The 17,518-nt window shown below is 45.2% G+C and overlaps 1 protein-coding gene across 1 annotated transcript in view; it reads left to right on the top strand.

Annotated features, from left to right (window-relative positions):
- The first annotated feature begins 6 nt into the window (after window positions 1–6).
- SH3BGRL (SH3 domain binding glutamate rich protein like) overlaps window positions 7–17,518 on the top strand; it is a 30,267-nt gene continuing 12,755 nt past the window's right edge. The window contains exon 1 of the mRNA XM_003208371.4: window positions 7–109. Within this exon, the coding sequence (XP_003208419.1) occupies window positions 65–109 (45 nt within the window). The 5' untranslated portion in view covers window positions 7–64. The remainder of the gene's footprint in view (window positions 110–17,518) is intronic.

Raw genomic sequence — 17,518 nt, 5'->3', positions numbered from 1 at the left:
CGCCGCGCCGCACACACCCACACACCCACCCGCCCGGCTCCGTGTTCCTCCGGTTCCCATCAGCATGGTCATCAAGGTGTACATCGCCTCGTCCTCCGGATCCACGGCGGTGAGCAGCGAGGCGGGAAAGTTGTAACGGGCTGAGGGGGCCCATCCGGCCGCATCGGCGGGGCTTCTCTTCGCCGCCTCCGTCCGCGGCTGTCGTGTGACACGGCGGGGAGCAGCGGGCTGCGCTCAGCTGCGGGCTGAGCTCAGCGCGGGGGCGGCGAGATTGTGGGGAGAAGGCAGCGGGGAGACCGTGCCTGGGGCTGTCGGTGCTGGGGCTGGGCTTAGGTAAGGCTTGGGGACAGTTAGGACTGGGTTTAGGTAAAGGCTGGGCTAGGGTTGGGGCTTCGGACCACCACAAGTGTGCGGAGCTGCCCAGGGGAAAGCTGCCCGCCCAGCTGAAGCAAAACCCGCATCCTCCTCACCCCGTGCCTCCTCAGCCCTTAGCCCCGCACCGTCTGAGCAGCAGCATCCTGCCCTGGGATCTGCAGCCGGTGCTCAGGAATAACATGTCATTTCCTTCGCAATTTAGCAGCTTGCTCTGTGACTTCTTGCGTGACGCTCCCCTCTCCCACTGCTGGACTATTTTTAACAGATCCAAGTGGATAGCACGCTTTTGGTCTGTTCTGCACTGGAAAGGCAAAGTGAACTAATTTACTGTTTCTTAGTTTGCTATGGTTTTGCTCTTGAGGTTCATTTCTGAGTTGTGTTATCCCTCATGTCAGCACTGGGTTCTGATGCTCTCATACCAAATGGTTAATGATGATGAGTGTGCGAGGCTACTGTCCGAGCAGCTGCAGCTTCTTGCTCTGTGGGAGTAGTATTGAGTTTTGCTTTCTGCAGCCCCAGCACGCTGTCAACACAGCTGGCTCAGAAGACCGTGTTTTTCCAAAGCTAGGTGAATGAAAGAAAAAAAGTGGGAGTCTGTGCCTAGGGTCAGGTATACCTCAGCAGCAGCATCCCGAAAGTTGTCTGATTTCTTCTGTGTGACCTGCAAGAAGGAGACTCAGAGCCTAAAATGCAAGGCATTTTGTTGCATTGCATGAATATACAAGAGACTTTGAAAATGCCAGTGAGTGCAGTTAATGATCAGTGCCTTTGCTGCATGTAGATAGAATCTAAGATACAGGTTAGCAATGTTGCTGGTACTTCTGTCTGTGAACTTCTGGATCAGCCTCCCAAACTTTCAGAGGCCAGTGATGTACAGGAGGAAGAAACACCCCTGCCCATTTCTCCAAATTCTCCTTCCCTGGTTCAGTGCAGATGATCTGTGATCTTCAGCAGAAAAAATACTATATTGGTGAGCTGTGGTGTGGTAGCCCCTTGTTTGACTCTGCTGGTCAGCAGCTGAGCCTTGCCACAGAAGAGAGCAGAGAAGTCCATGCCTTGGATGACTGTGCTAACAGTCCCTGTGTCGTCTTTGTTACTCTCAATGGCAATGCTGACATTAACACTCTGATGATGGAAAGCTGATGATTATCAGATGCATGTCTTGAAAGATAAACTACCTGAGCAGGTAGTTTATGAGGGGAATCAAAAGGAGTTTCTGCTGGCTTTATAGAAAATAATCATATAGAGGGAAAGAAACAGTCATTAGCAAATAGAAGAAGTAATTCTTTTCTCTAACACAGCTGTTAATAGCTTTCCGGTTGATAGGCTTTGCTGCTGTAGATTCTTATCAGTGACCTCTTAATGGCAGTTATTGATTTTTGATTTGTGTAGTGGTACTAAGCTCCAGGGAGATGGCCACTGATCTTGATCTCAACTGATTTTTCCTGTTTTTAAAATAGATTTTTCATTATTGGCATAGTGGTTTCTGCGATGCTGTGCTGTCTTTGTGTGAATTGTATATTTCATGAGACTCAGTGCTAACTTTGTCCCAAGTTTTAGGCTCCCTCATGCATCCTTGACCCTGGAATTTGGATCTCAGCATTGGCGTGGTTTCTGTTTATGAAATATGAGTGTAACGGACTCATAAATACCAATTTTATTACATATGTATACCCAGGTCTAAAGTGACTGCAGCTGAAGTGATGTCGAGCAGTGAGCAGGACTTGCACGTTCTCGGTTTGCTGAATGCACCCAGGGTGTTTCTGTTGGCCAGGCTCAGCCGTGTACCTCACTGGGTGGCTGTTTTCTTTCTGCTATAAGAATTTTAATTGATTCTTGAACTTAAAGCAAAACAGAGAGGCACCAAACTGAAGAAAAAGTCTCTGATTCGCGTGAAATGAAGTCAGAGGGAATGAATTACTTGTTCTATGTCTTAAAATGAGCTATTGGTGGGTCAGTCTCTGCTTGGAGGGCCAGCAGAGTCTTACCAGGGATCCTCAGGGAGTGGATCAGAGGACCCACTGAGCCGAGTCAGAGTTGTTGCCATTTGCTAATATCAGCCCTGTAAGCCAGCTCCATCTCACCAAGATGGCTTTGTTTTGCCAGCAGTATCTCATGCACTGTTACTTTGGTTTCCTTGAGTAAGAACCAGAAACAGGTGGAAAATCACCTCTTCTCCAGAAAATGACGACTTGTTCCTGAAAGCTGGTGAAACATTCGTGAGGCTCTGGAAGCATTATATCTGCTGCAGGGAAAAGGGATTGAGGCAGCTTTGCACCTTGGAGCCTCGGGCTGTCAGTCTGGGAGGGTGCCCAAGTTTTGTGGTCTTTCACTGGCAAAGCAATACTTTGTTCTGCAGTCAGTTTTCCATATCACAGCTTTATAACTGTTTCCCCAAGCCACTGCTCTCCATAATATTTTTATTCAATAATATGTGTCTGTGAGGAAAAACTACCATATGCTGTTGATGTCTAAACAGGGGCATATATCACAGGTACATGTTGAGGGGTTTCTGGTGATATACACTTTGCTGGTTAATTCCTCTGTACTTGTGTGTTGTGGTGCTTCATTATGGGTGTCACAAACCCTAGGGTGGGTGCTGAGCTGCCTGTTCTCCTGTACGAGGAGTCGGTGAGTACACAGCCTTATCTCTGCTGTGATTCATGGGTTGCTAAGCCCTGTGTTTAATCATGGGTTTTGCTGTATACCCTGTATGGTAAAGGTGACTTTGTGTTTGTTGTGGTTTGGTGCTGCACCTCTCAGAGACAGAGTTAACTGAATGTACCTGAAGTTTGTTGTTCGGGAGTCTTCAACTGAAAGGTGCCCTTCTCCTTTGATGTTTCTGGCTCTGAACCACAAGCTGGGTGATGGAGCACAGGTGTCTGTAATTATGGAGATGATCCGTAGGCACCAATGTGGGAATGTGCACGTGCAGCTCCTGTCCAGGAGTCTCAGTGGCGTGCAGCCAGAGTGAAAAGCATAACCTAATGTGAGCCAGTGTTGGAGGCGATGAATGTGAAACAACAGACACAAATGCCACATTCAAGAGCACCCAAGCATTGACTTGAATGGGGATTGTGCAAGCTGTGGGACTGAATTTGGCTATAGACTTCTATTCAAATCCTTTAAGAGACAAAAGGAAGAGAAGCCAAGGAGTGATTGGCATTCTAGTTCTGTGAAGAAGTAGCATATAGGGATTGAAGAGGCTGAATTGCATCAGCCTGTGATTTTCTCCATTTGGGTTTTTCATTCTTATTGGGTGAGGAGATTGCCCCATCTTTCCTCCAGTACCAAAAGAACTTGCATACTTCTCCCTGAAGGCAGCTGCCTTACTGTTTTTATTGATCTCGGGTGGAAAGGAGCCAGCTGTTGAAATTCCTCTCACTCTTACAAGCGTGCATTTGTTGCCAGCAACTGCCAGCATTGCTCATGGTGCAGAATGTGTCCAAGAGGACTGTGTCCTCATAGGGTACCCCACTGCCAGCTGCAGTTCTGATGGCACATGTCTGGTTCTTCTTGCAATGAGCTGTGATTGAGCACAATGGCCAAACCAAGAAAGTACTATCATTTCCATGTTATATCATGGACTCTCACTGTTAAGGATGACTTTAAAAAGGAGAGGAAGCTTGAGTTTATTTTTTCATTCTCAGATTAAGGGACGGGAGTGTTTAGGGTTTTGTATTTTCATATTGTTTTCTTGTTTGGGAAAAGACTGAGGTCATCTCCTCGCCCACCAGGAAATGGAGAGGAATGCAGCCTGTCATCTGGAGCACAAGCACTTGGTAACAATGGTGCCTGCTCTTCTTTCCTCCCATGTCTCCTAAAGAAGCACAGAGGCATCTTCTGGCAGTGCTGGGACGTGTAACCAGTGGCAGGTGGTTTGAGGCAGAGCGGCTTTGTGTGAGACTGGCTGGGAATGAGCAGAGTTGTCTGCAACCAGCAGCTCTTGCCTCTGTGCTCAGCAGCTCAGGGCTGTGGGATGGCTGGTGAAGCTGCATCATTCTTCTGAAGCAATCCCCAGGAAGTAATGAACAGAGAAATGGAGCTTGTATAAAGACGGGTATTTTGCATTTAAATATCTCTGGGGCCTTTTCTCTCTTCTTATCTCAATAAATGCAGGTACTACTGCTCTAAGAGAAGATGAATGAAAGCTACGTGCTTTCTGCTCCTGAGCTGTTCTACTGCTTTGTGGTTCATGAGCAGCGTGGTGCCATGGCCTGGGCACTGGTATTCCTTGCAGCCAGCATCTCAGCACCAGGTGCAGTAAACACACCTCCTGCTGCACTCGTGTTCATGGTTGCAAAGGTGTTATCAAAGCTCTGGTGCATATAGTCACGTTTGTCAGCCCAGAAGCTACGAGCAGCTGGAGCACACACACTAGAATAGCTGGCAAATGTCTGCCTCAGTGCTTGGTGTGTATCACTGCTGTTAGTAAAAGGGAGTACTGATATGGATCTTTTATAGATGGTTGTGTAATATAATGCAAGTTCAGGTGAAACCATGTAACGTGGGAAAATATGCTGTGTTTCTATTTTTAAAATCAATCTCATGAGGGTATACAGCGGCTTGTGATACTTTGCACATATTTTTATGCTGTGGGTGAGAACTGCCTTATTATTAGGTTTGGTATTGATTTTAAACCCTTTTGTTTTATGAACATTATATGCATGAAGGACTTTTTTGGATATCCAGTGATACCACACTTCATCTCTCCCTCAAAAAGAATGGTATGAATTGTTCTGAGTTAGAGCTCTCAGGGTAGAAGACAAAATATGTAACATGAGTCTAGGCAGTCAGCTAGGATCCCTTCCGTCTGTCTCTTTTTTCAAGTCATTGTTCTAAACTCCAGATAAGTCAAACATTTTTCTTAAAATATTACATTCAAGTCTTTAATGGAGCCAAAGATTAAATTGATTGCAGTTGTTGCAAAAGTTCTAATGTATCAAAATAAAGAACATTCTACTGCGCTTAAATAAAAAGAGTTTTCTGACAATGTGAGAGAGATTGAAGTGATGCTCTGCAGTTGTGGTTGGAAAAGGCTTTTTGTTAAGACTGCATGTGGCTGTATATGTCAGGATGACAGTGTTTATGTTGGGGCAGGGTGTGGGGATTTTGCTGTCCCTGGGCAGGCTGCACTGGCTTTGCTGGCTCCAGGGGCTCAGCAACCAGGGTAGGATCTGGGCAGCCACAGGTCAGCGCTGAGCACTTGCACTTTTTTAGGAAATATTTGCAGAGCTGTACAAGAAACATCTCTTGTCCTGAGTCATTAAGGTTACACTCAGAAAACTGTAGAAGTCAGTGAATTGGCATGCATACAATGAGCGGAGGATGCCAAAGAGTCTCTGCAACATTGTTATTACAGCTTATTCCTCCCAGAGCAGAGGGAATTGGGGAAAGAGGAGACAAATGGAACTGAGCAAGCATTGATAGATATCAGCTGTTCAAGATGGAAACAGAACAAAATTTCTTTTCCCTACGTGATAAGAAGAAGGGCTAAAGATCAGCCATCACAGCAGGAGAGGAATGAGCTCTGCCTTATAATGCTGCTCTGAGAGTCCCCAGCGCTAAGCTCTGCAGCTCTGCTCTGAGCTCTTGGTGCTGAGCAGGCACCAGGCTGCATTTGTCATGTTGATCTTCATGACATCCAAGAGCACATCATTTTCAGGAGGACAACTGAAGAGGCTGCTGAGACCACTTTCAGAAATTCAGAAGGCAAGGAGATGAGATTCAAGTTACTGAAAGAAAATGTAAAGGATCAACATCAAACTGAGCAAAGCTGATGCTGACAGCTGAAGTAGACAGCTTCTTCTTGTTGGGCTTAGTTTCCCCTGTGAGAAGCGGATGTGTGGATTGCTTTAATTAGCTATCTGAAGGTTGATGTTCTTGGGGCTCCTTTTGCATTCATGAGTACTGCCACATTTGAGATACTGAAGGTGCTCAAGTGTGAAATTTTAAGTATTGCCTCTTGAGGAATCTCCTGTTTGGGGTGCTGTGGTGTCAAAGGCAACAGGATTTTGAAGAGGATCTCAGGAAAGTCTGGGAGCTACAGATATCTTTTTGGGCTGGGCAAACTGATGTTATTTGTTAGATTTCCCTGTCGGATGTGTGGACAGATACAACACAAGGAGGGAAAACATGCTGCTGAGTTCCTTGGAGAAGCAGCTGAGCACATGAGTGAAGGTGATCCTTTTCCACGAGGAAACCAAGCTGCCATAGGATAAAAGAAAGGGTTTTTTTTGGCTTGCACAATTGATTACACACCAGTTATATAAAGCAGATAACAATCGAATTTGCAACATACAAGCAGCTCTTGCAATATACAGAAGTTAGGAGGGGGTGCTACAGAGGTCTGTGCTGATCAGCATAATCAGAGGCAACTTGGAAGGAGAAAGCGAGGGGAGGGAGGCTGCTGGTGAAGTTGCATTGCAGCAGAGCAGCCTCCTGTGCCTGTCCTGTGTTATCAACAATACACGACCACAGTGCTGTGCAGTGTTGTGCTTTAACTGATACTGCTTAGCAGAGAAGTCTTGGAGCCGAGCTAGGTAATTCTACAAAAATACCACAGTAGTGGTCATAAAAAAAAAAAACAAAATACCAGCAGTTCTTAGAACCATTGAGAGCAAAGTGTGAAACAATAACACTGTAGAAATCTAAGGTATGTATCTCCTTTAGACTGGAACAGTTGCCATTAAACAATAAAACAAAGTTAAAAGAGAAAATGGGAAAGGTAACGTGGTCACTGTACGAGGAACAACCAAATAAGGGAAGATTTCTCTGAAAAGGTTATAGAGAGATAAAGTCACATCTGGCGTAGGAGAGCAATGAGGAAGTGGTGGTAAGTAACTTTTTGTGACATAACAAAACTGGGGGAGAGCAAAGGAGACTTGCAGGTGGCAGGATCAGGATAAATGATTTGCAGGTTTGATGATGTGCAGTGCTTGACAACGTGCAGTTCACCAGAGAACCTCATTGCTAGAGAATGTGTATGGCAAAAATTGCACGGGTTCAGGAACAATGAGACAAATTAAGGGGGAAAATCTATTATAGTTAATAGTATAATAGCCCTTAATTACTACACCTCTGACTCAAAGCTGCGTGTTATTTGCTTCTGGGAAAGTACAACGTGGTGTTGCCCTCTGTGCTCTTGTCTTTTGGTGTGCCTTTCCCTGGAGGAGGCAGGATATTGGGGCAGACAAGCATTGGATCTGACCCAGCAAAGCTCTTCTGTTCTTGGATGGAATTGGCTCTGCTCCCAAAATTACGTTAGCAGTTTGCATTTGAAGTATCGAAGAATGTGTTGTCCAAGAAAAAATGTTTGGTGGAAGAAAATACATGTCTTTGTTTGGAATGTGTTGGTTTGGTTTTGATTTGGTGGTTACTACAAAGGCTGTAGATCTAAAAGAATGGGAAGGCTCTGGATACTTAAGTGTAACTAGAAATATCCTTTGAGTTGTGAAGGGATTTTTCATCTGTTTTGTATTCAGCCATATCACTGTGATTAAGATCTTACCTCTTTCTGCTTTGCAGACACTGAGATGCTTCAAGAGACTGTAGATATAGGAGGAACTTTTAACTGTATTTGTCCCCTGTATCTTAGAAACAGAAAGAAAATAGTGGAAGCTTAATGATAAATCTCCTCTTGGTTTTCTTTTAAAGAACTGCAGTCCAGCTCAGCAGCTGAGGATAGGGCTGTAAGAAACATGGCATGGAGCTGTTGGTTATGTGGTGGCAGCGGGCAGACACTGCAATCTCAGCACTTGGGTGTTGGGAAAGACTTTGCCTTAAGAGGATTTGTTGTTAGAGCTTCTACTTTATGTTACCATGAAATGCTCCATGGGATCCAGGTTGTGACTGGGGCCTTAGTAACTAGAAGAGTGATAGAATCATAGAATGGCTTGTTTTGGAAGGGACATTAACAGTCATCTGTTCTACCTTTCCATTGAGGTTTTGCGTAGTACTTGAGTGTGACTGGAGAAGGGTTTCCAGGATCAAAGCTAGAATTTCTCCTTCTTTCCTGGGCTCTCAAGATGTGCCTTTCAGCTACCCAAAATGTGCACAACAGCTCACAGAAGCGTATGGCTGTTCATCTTATCTTGCTGCAGGTCACCATCTTAGCATTTCTGATACAGCAAACATCAGTGTTTGATGATACAGGCAGTAGGTGATTCCAAAACCATCATGATTTTGCAGCATGAACAGCAGATGCTGATATACATCATTTTTAGACCTAGACTGTAAGGTAGGTTTATCAGAAATCCCTACTGCTGTAGGTCAGAATAAATTGGCAGGCCCTGTGTAAACAGAAACAGGCAGCCCCTGGGGGAAACAATAGTAGTTTTCACATAAACCCACACTTTTATGAGAGTAGGAATTTCCAGGCAGGTTTATACAGCACATCTGTATTCACCTCCTGGGATGACCATCTTGCTGTGTTAATGGCACTGGAGGCTTGCCATAGACTACAGTGGGGCAAGATTTTGCTTTAGGAAATTCGTAATGCTGCTTATCTGAGGTCACTCCTGTGCACGTGGTGAGAGTTTACTCAGCCATAGCAGCAGCTCCAGAGCAACCAGCAGAATGGGGGAGGAGCAGAATAACTCGGTGGATAAATTAAAAATCTATCCCAGAACTTTTTCAATGGATGTGGATAGAAGTGAAGTTCTACAGAAATCATTTATTGATAAAAGATGTAGGATTATTTTTTTCCTTAGGTGGGAAATGCAATACATATATGTAGAAGTACAAAGGAGGCACAATAAAAGGGGCAGGTTTGCAAACTTGTATGTTAGTGACCCGATAATCCTGATTAGAAACTGGAAATTCTTTTCCGCCCTGTAATGCAGATAAGCACGTCTCATGGTTCTGGTGGCTAAGTCCATGAAACCTTTGTGCTTGAGCAATCTTTCTCTAAGTTTGTTTCCTTTCATCATGCCAATTGAGCAATCTTTCTCTAAATTTCTGTTTCCTTTCACTAACTTAGAGTGTACTGGGAGTTAGCCACAAGAGCCTTCATTTAATCTGCAGAGGGCCAAGATGTGAACTGAACATGTGAAAATATGGAAGTCAGTCCGTAAGGCTCCAGGGTCTGCTTCCTCTAGGAATTCACACCTATACAAACTGAGGAGCAGCTGGACCTACAGCTATGTCTTCCCCTTAATAATTTGAGACTGAAATTAGCAGCACGGAAGGCATTAGGATAGCCATCACTTCCCAATGCCAGCAGCTGAGCATGGGGCTGAGCCTGAAGAACTGCAGGGGAATGAAGCTATTTTGGCTGCTTGCCTGGGTCTGGAGAACTCCATCCTACAGCAAATAACAGCTGGGACACTTAGTCTTTCAAAAAATAAATGCAGTTTGTATTTGTCTTCGTGTTTGCTTGTGGTATGCAAATGCTAGCTTGCACACTGGCAGAAGGAAGTTTGTGGTTTTTTAAAAATAAAATAGGCCGATACCACAGTGACAGGAAGGCTCTAAAACCCTGGGGCAGGCAGAGCAGGAGGCTGGGACGTGGCCATAGCTGTGCTGGTGGCTATGGCTGCATGGCATGGGCAGTGTTAGGTGTGGGCTGGAGGTGGCGGCCCCCCATCAGTGTGCAGTACTTAGTCAGTGGGTAGAAATAGGTGTTGAAAAATGCTCAGTTTTCTGCATTCCTGTAAAGGAAGACTTGAGAATGTTATCTGAGCAGTGCCCTGGATGGCAAACCTGCAAGTAATAGCAGCAGAAGTTGGCTGAGTGCTGCATTGCTTTGGGAGCTGCAAAGCCAGTCTTTGTGAGCTTTCTGTTTATCCCCCTCTCACTGTGCTTCAAGACAGTTTCTAAAGTTACATAAAAAGTTAGCAAATCTGCTCTAGAATAAAGAAGGGATTGTGGGCAGTGGGTCGAAACGCTCTCAAAAGCAAGCTGCAAGCTAGCAGTGCAAAGCACTGGTACCAACACAGGCATTTGTTTGCCAGATCTTTTGCCTTTCGGTGCCTTGGTGTGAATGCTCCAAGTTGCAGTTCTGTTTTGGAGTAGCCTGATTCTTTTTGGAGAGAGGAAGAAAACTTATTCTTTAATCCATAGCTTTCCTCTTAATCCTCTCTTCCTTTGTATTATGATAGTTTGGTATTTTAGTTCAGGGGGAAAAAAATGCTTGCTTATCTTGGAAGAATGTATTTGTTTTAATATAGCTATTTTGATAGCAGTCATCCAAAAGACTTCTCTGCTCAATAGTGCCTCTAGTCTATGAGTTCTTTGCAGACAGAAAGTAATACAGAACAGAAGCACCTGGATTTAGAGTAGGATCCCTAAGGTCGTGCTGTATGTCTTCTTAAAGTAAGCTTTATTTAAAAATAATGAATACCTGGCAGTATAAAGGCAGTGAAGCAGCAATTAATGCTGTAAACTTTTAGTCTTGTCAGTTAATTTAGTCTCCCTGTGCGCTAAACTGTACAGGAAATAAACCTTCCTTTTATTGCAAGCCACAGGAGCCTCGTGCAGTGCTTCTCTGTGCTCTTAACTCATTTGCTAACCAGAGTTCTGCTCTAGTCAGGCAAATGAAATGTCAAATGTTTTTCTTCTCTCTTCTGTTTGCCATAGATGGCTCCTCATCACCAGCACAAATGCACTGATTCAGAAAAATAATTACATTAGCAGCTGTTTCAATAAACAGCCTGAACTGCACCCTTCTACTGTTTATGGTGCTGGCCCTCAGGCTGTCTTCTCGGGCTGCTTCTCCAGCAAATCCCAGCACTGTGCAGACACAACATTTGCAGCGTAATGACGCGTGACCTGCGCTGTTGTACCTGGTGGGACGCTGCAGACACCAATATTCGTAGACTGTGGCTGCTGCCAACATTCAGTGAGCTTCCACAGCCTGTCCTGGAGCCCTCTGTGAAAAGAAACATAAAGGAGGATTGTTTTGGCTTTCAGAGGGAGATGGGCTGAAAAAAACTAAACCAAAACAAAAAAAAACAGCTCAAGAGCTGAGGGTGGTGGCGAGATCCAGATCTACAGGACTGAAGTTCTGAAGTTCCTGGAGCCAAGAGTCAGTTTTCGATGGCACCCAGAATGCCTTTTCCTCCCCATTTTTCTCAGTCATGTTGAATACTTTCCAGAAACTAGCCTAGCTATTTGTCATGTTCCAGGGAGTTTTCTGCAGCTCATGTGATACTGAGCCTGATTGTCTCACTGGAGATAAGTCTTGTGTGTGCTAAATTGCATTATGGTTGATGCATGCAGCCTGTCAGTGAGACTGGGCTGTGGTGTATTTGGTAGTATTCTACTGCTTGCAGAAACAGCCAAAATGAACCCTAATCCCATTTTCACAAGAAATAAGCAATGATTTGGAAAAAAAAAAAAAAAGTAAGTATTATTGCTGACTGTCTGCTTAGGAGAGGAAGCTTTGAGATACAAAAGCTGCATTCAAAGTTACGTGAGGAGCACGTGACAGAGGTAGCATAGCCTGAAGAGTTTTTTCTCTTTTCCTTATTGTGGAATTTCCTATTTCCTGACAACGTGCTGTGCTGCAGGTAACATAAAGAGGCTAAGGCCAGGTACTGAGGCTGCAGAGATGTGTGCAGTGCCCCAAGGAGTTGTGCCAGGAGGAACAGGACCTGCAGGCTGCCTGCTCACACCTTCTCAGAGCTGCCCGGCACCCTGGGCTAAGAGAGCGGGTTGGGCATAAAGCGCTCCATTGCTTCCAGGGTTGGAGAACGGGCTGGGAGAAAGATGTGGGGGGCCTAGGTCTCCTGCAGCCTCCCTGAGGCTTGGACAAGCACAAATCCAGCTGTAGGATTTGCATTGATTCGTCTGGAATGCTTAATCCACGTCCAAGTGAGAAAGCCACGTGCAGTTTCTCAAGGCTTGTAGCTCCGTGCTGTTGTGCCAGACATCTGACTGCAAACAAAAGCAGTGATTAATGAGGGAAAATTCAGAAGCCGTGACAACAGGTTTGTTTTTAGACTTCTGCTTTCTTGCAAACCATAAATTGGTCAGATCAGTGAGACTGCTGAAGATGCTCTGGCTGAAGCATCACGAGCTTGTTCCAGATCCTGGGGCACTTCAGTTTTTTTAAGCAGGCGTTTCCTCCTCCTGGGCAGCCTTGGCAGCCTGCTGATCGCTGCAGAGCACTGCAGTGGGCACCGAGTGCATCTGTCTGCTCTCCCTGGCATTCTCACAGCTCTGACGCATTGAGATGTGTAGCAGCTAGGTTGATTTTATACCCTTTTCTGGGAGGAGCAGAGCTGTTTTTCTTTCTTTTAACCCCATGTGGAGCTTGGTTGCTGTTACCAGGGGCACGTAGATGTTCAGGAGAGTACAGTCTGCCAAGTTCCAAGTCTGCAGCACAAAACAACTGCATGTAATAAATGAGGAGTTCACATTGTGCCACTGCTTATGCTGCATTAATGGATAACCAAGATAATGGAGCCTGTATTCCTGCAGTAGGAAGCTGTCTCTCTGTTGGTTTTGGAGCAGGCAAGCAGTTTTCAGTCTTACAAAAGTCAAATGCCACAAAACTGACTTAGAACATTGCCAGAGGTCAATTTACTTTATATTGTGATGGTGGTGTTTTTTTTGAAGAGGACAGCTCTGGGTGCTGCAGTGATCTGTGGAAGGTGCTAGTGCATAAGGTTGAGGCTCTGGCTCTGCAATACATCAATGTTCCTTTACATTCTCATCTAAAGTGAGATAAGGGGAGGCTTAGGACTGGCAGCTTGGCTTTGCAAGATATATTAATTTTGGCCTACTTCAGTTGTCTACTCACAAAAGAAATGATAAAAAAAAATTCCTGATATATGAAAATCTGCACCAAACAGAGCAAAGGCCTGAGATAGGGATGACCTGAGGCCACAGTACAATGTGCATATTGCTGTGGGACGAGACGCTGCCATGTCCCCTGGCTCATTTTCTTCTCTGCTCTGTGCTGGTGCAAGCACAGAGAGCTGCATCCATTCACCAGACATCCCCACTGTGCTGCTGGTGCTGCTGCCACAAATCACAGGTAGGGGGAACTCGCTGGGCACAGCATGCTGAGAAAGGGGCTGAGCAATGCTGGGGCATCCCCCGTTTTCCAGATCTCCTTTTTGAGTCAAGTGCAAGTCTAACACCTTTCCAGATCAGAACTGCCTGGTACAATATTCAGCTTCATTTGCATGTCACTGTTTTTCTCTTCTCAGGCTGACAGGCTTTCTAACAACAACATGCATGCACTGGGGTTTGGGGCCTCTTCTAATACCAGAAACCTAGACTCCCAGTGCTCTGCTGTGTTAATGCATCTGCTGCATCCCTCCTCCTTTTCTGAAAATGGAGCGAGCATCTCTGATCACACCAGTAAATTAATTCTGCTGTACCAAAGCTTTCAGCTCCTTCCTCTGGAGTGTGTTACCAGCCTTTAACTAGGGAAAACTTTTCCATAAAAAAAGTGAGACACATGAGAGAAATGTAACACAATAACCTAATTCATATTTGTGGTAAAGCCTTGAAGTGATGCTTTTCTTGTAGTATTCTAACAGGCTGTGGCTGCTGTAGGGAAGAGCGTTTGTCATCCTGACTTTTGCATTGCTCCCATTTGGCAGTTGTGACTCTTTAAACCCTTTACAGGATGAATAGATGCATGTAAAGCAAGTGATGGGCCATGGCAGGGCAGGGAACATGAGACTTGTGGCCAGTAAACCCTGTGGGGTGGCAAGTGAGGGGAGAGTAGAAGGGATATGCTCAGTGTCATCCTTCTTTTCCTTGGATCCAAGAAAGAGGAGCAAGATTTCCTTCTGAATGTGGCTTCAGGAGGAAAAGGGTTGGGTTTTTCTCAAACAGAGATCATTTTCATGTCCTGGAGCAAAAAAGTTTATTAAATGGTACTTTATAAATTGTCTTCAGGCCTTTCTGTTGATGGGATGTTCTGTGTGTCAGAAACCCAGCAGCAACACAACAGCCCTCTGAAAAGCAGGTATAAAAGGAAAAATTAATTCTCTGCCTGCTCTCTGAGTGCTTGAATATTGTTAAGAACAGAATTTCATGCAGGATGTGCTAATGTATTAATCCATAAGGTGCCTTCATAGAAAGTAAGCTTAAAACACATTAAGAAGTAATCAGGGCCTCATTAGGCAGTGCTTCTGCAGCTGCTTGCTAGCAGCTGAGGAGATATAAATAAGGCAATGTTACTTGTCCTTGCACCTAAGTAATGGATGGAGGAATCTGCTGTGGGCTGGAGGAAGGGAGCCAAGCAGATCTCTGAAGAGATGCAGATGTGTTTATGGCATTTTAGGGTCTTTGTTATTAGAATGTAATAGAACTGTCTGATTTCTGTCTGATACAAAAGTAGTGACACTTGGAAATCCTGATGTAATGCAAAGCTCAAATCTTGCGTGCATTTGAATGAAAGGAGTGATGCCTTTTGGGTCTAAATATTTTAACTGCTGACACCATGCAATGCTGACAAAAGCACCCATCTTCCAGCTTCACTTCTGTCTGCCCATGGCACAGTAAGGGCTGCTTAATATGTTCCAGCCAGGCTCCTGTGGGGGGCTTCATGATCTCAGCACCCTACATAAAAGGATGAACAAAATCCAGCGTGTCCAGAAAGGTGCCTTGGGCCCTGTTGAGAATCCCAGTCTCCAGGACACCATGGCACAGAGGTGATGCTTGTGTTGGTGTCTTACTCTGCTGAGAGGAATGAAGCTGTCAGATGCACTGCAGCCTTCTGGCTTGGGTTTTGTTGTGGGATTTAGCAAATTTTTAGGCATTGGGGTATTGAATGAGTGCACTCAAAATGGCATTATAATCCATAAAAGAAGCTTTTATTTTTGTTCTCATGAATCAGCTTTTCCCCTTACATAATTTTCTATAGTTTCTGGAGAAAGTTCTAGTCTTGCTTTGGGAAGCAAGGACTTCACTCCCTGTTCAAGCTGTGTTCTTGGCTTGTGGAGGCTAACCAGCTGTGTAGCATGGTACCTTATGCCTGGATCACAGCCTGTTGCAAGCAGACTGCGTGCTTCCAGATGCAGTGCAACCTTTAGTTAGGTTGCAAAAACATTTCACTAGCTCAGATTTTTCCCTCAGCCCTGCACTGAGTGGTGGTTTTGCATTTTTTCAGTCCTGGACTTTTTCCTGCTTTTATCTAGCATCCTCCAGAGCCACGGGTGAGAAGCAGGAGCTCAGAGGTGAGCTGCAGCCAAGCTCTGGGCTAGTGTGCAAGTGGCCAGTGAGGAGAGCAGCATCCATACAGGAGGCTCCCGAGTTGCTGAGACAAACCACATGAAGGCAGCTCTGCTGCAGCAGCTGCGCAGGACACGAGCTGATGTGCCCTGGGCTTTCCCAGCACGAGACAGTGAGTACATATGGAGCCAATCTGGATGCTGCCTCACTTTGGGGAAAAAAAGAAGAAAAAAAAAGAAAAAAGAAGTGCAAGTACAGCATGAGCTTTTCCAGTCTCCTGTGTTTGGTTTAGGTCATGTAAGTTCACGGTGGTTTTACTGTGTTTGTCCTCAGTTTTCTTCCTTACAGACCAGTAATTGAGCATTGGAAAAGATAATGATGGCATTGCTACATGTCATGCTTGGCTTAAAATAGTTAGAGCAAAGAAGTGGTTTGAGTTCTGTAATGCTAATTGCCCAGACCTAAAAATAGGTGAATGTTCTACCAGGCAGAGAGAAGGAAAAGAGTGGGACAAACCACTGGGAGACACTTCAGAGACATCCTGCAGAGCTCTCATCAAGCACTACTGGGCTGAAGGGACCTGCAGTTCTCAATCCTCTCACCACAGCTGATGGCAGTGGTGGCCAGCAGCACCATCACAGCTGGCACCTCTGATTTGTAGCTAATAAGGGAAAAGAACAACTGGCTTGTTCCTGTGAATAAAGAAAAGCAAACAACAAAAGCTTTACATGACCCCCTGGCTCCTTCAGTATAACAGCACCTCATGGAGTGCAGGAAGGAGCCTCGTCAGAAGTATTCTGTCTGTGGAAGGAGTCCTGCTGTAGTGTCCTGGGGTGGAGAGCAACTCTCCAGGAATCCCCAAAATTTAAATGCTTGGGTGAGCTGCCTGCTGGTTGGCTCCTGCCAGGTGCGCTGTATGGGAAGGTGCAATTGGAAGTCCAAAGCAAGTCCTGCTATTTCCTTGGCTGAGCTAGAGGAAAGGTCTGCCGTTTGCTGAAGACTTTCATTGTTGTACTTTTCCCGTTCACAGCCGAATTTGAATTTCATCTTCAAAATGCACCAGTTTGAATGGGCAGTTTGAAGATCTCGTGGTTGAGTATGACTGCAGACAGGAATGTCACTTGGGGGATTGAACTTTTCACCTCTCTGTACAAACGGATATGCTATATGATATAAGGAGCGGCCTCCAAATGATGAAGCAGCTTGTTTAAAACCAGCAGTGCCTTGAAATGCAAACCCTTCCAAGATTTGACTGCTTTTTCTTATCTCAAATTCTGGCGGAACCCCAAAGGCTGGAATTGAAAATAGTAAAAACCTTTTAAAGCGGTTTTTATCTTTAAGCTAAACTGAGAATTGTGCAAGATCTAGTTTCACTGCAATGTCTTTGTTCTCTGGTGTCCTGGTGCTGGTTTGGAAAACGAAATAAAACGATGAAGCAGCTGAGAGATGGAGAGGGGCAGTGCAAGTTGGGGCTGGAACTGATGATAGAACCATGGCTGAGAACTTTCAAATTCCTTTAAATCCTCACAACAGCATAAGAGCCACATGGAAGTAACTTTGCAAAAAAGATGTGTAGATATTTATGTGTGTTTTCCCCACATGGGAGCAGGGATCCATGCCCGCCAAGCAGCAGGAACGCCTCGTGCCAGAACGGCAGAGCCGAGCGGTGCCAGCAGCAGTGGGAAGGTCGGCGTGGGGCCGGACCAGCAGCGCCCAGACTGTCAGCTTACTTTGGGTTTCTGTGGTCCAGAAATAAATTTCCAAAACACATCTATTGTCCAGCGAGGAGTTTATTTATAAACTGAAGAAATAGCAAGACTTAAAAGCAAAACCCTTCTTGGCCAGCAGTGCAAACAAGACTATTTTGTATGCTTCTGTATGCCAAATAAGACATTTATTTGAAGCTCTTTTCAGTAATGTGTTTCAAACAGCAGTTTTCTTGCAGTGGGGTGGTGCTGGTCTACCTTGTGTTTGGAGCCCGAGGTCCCCAAGCATTGCCCTCTGCTCC

This window comes from Meleagris gallopavo, chromosome 9 (assembly GCF_000146605.3).
Source record: "Meleagris gallopavo isolate NT-WF06-2002-E0010 breed Aviagen turkey brand Nicholas breeding stock chromosome 9, Turkey_5.1, whole genome shotgun sequence".
NCBI classification, from domain to species: domain Eukaryota; kingdom Metazoa; phylum Chordata; class Aves; order Galliformes; family Phasianidae; genus Meleagris; species Meleagris gallopavo.
Note: the sequence above shows the minus strand (reverse complement) of the source record. Positions and strands in the feature narration are given on the sequence as shown.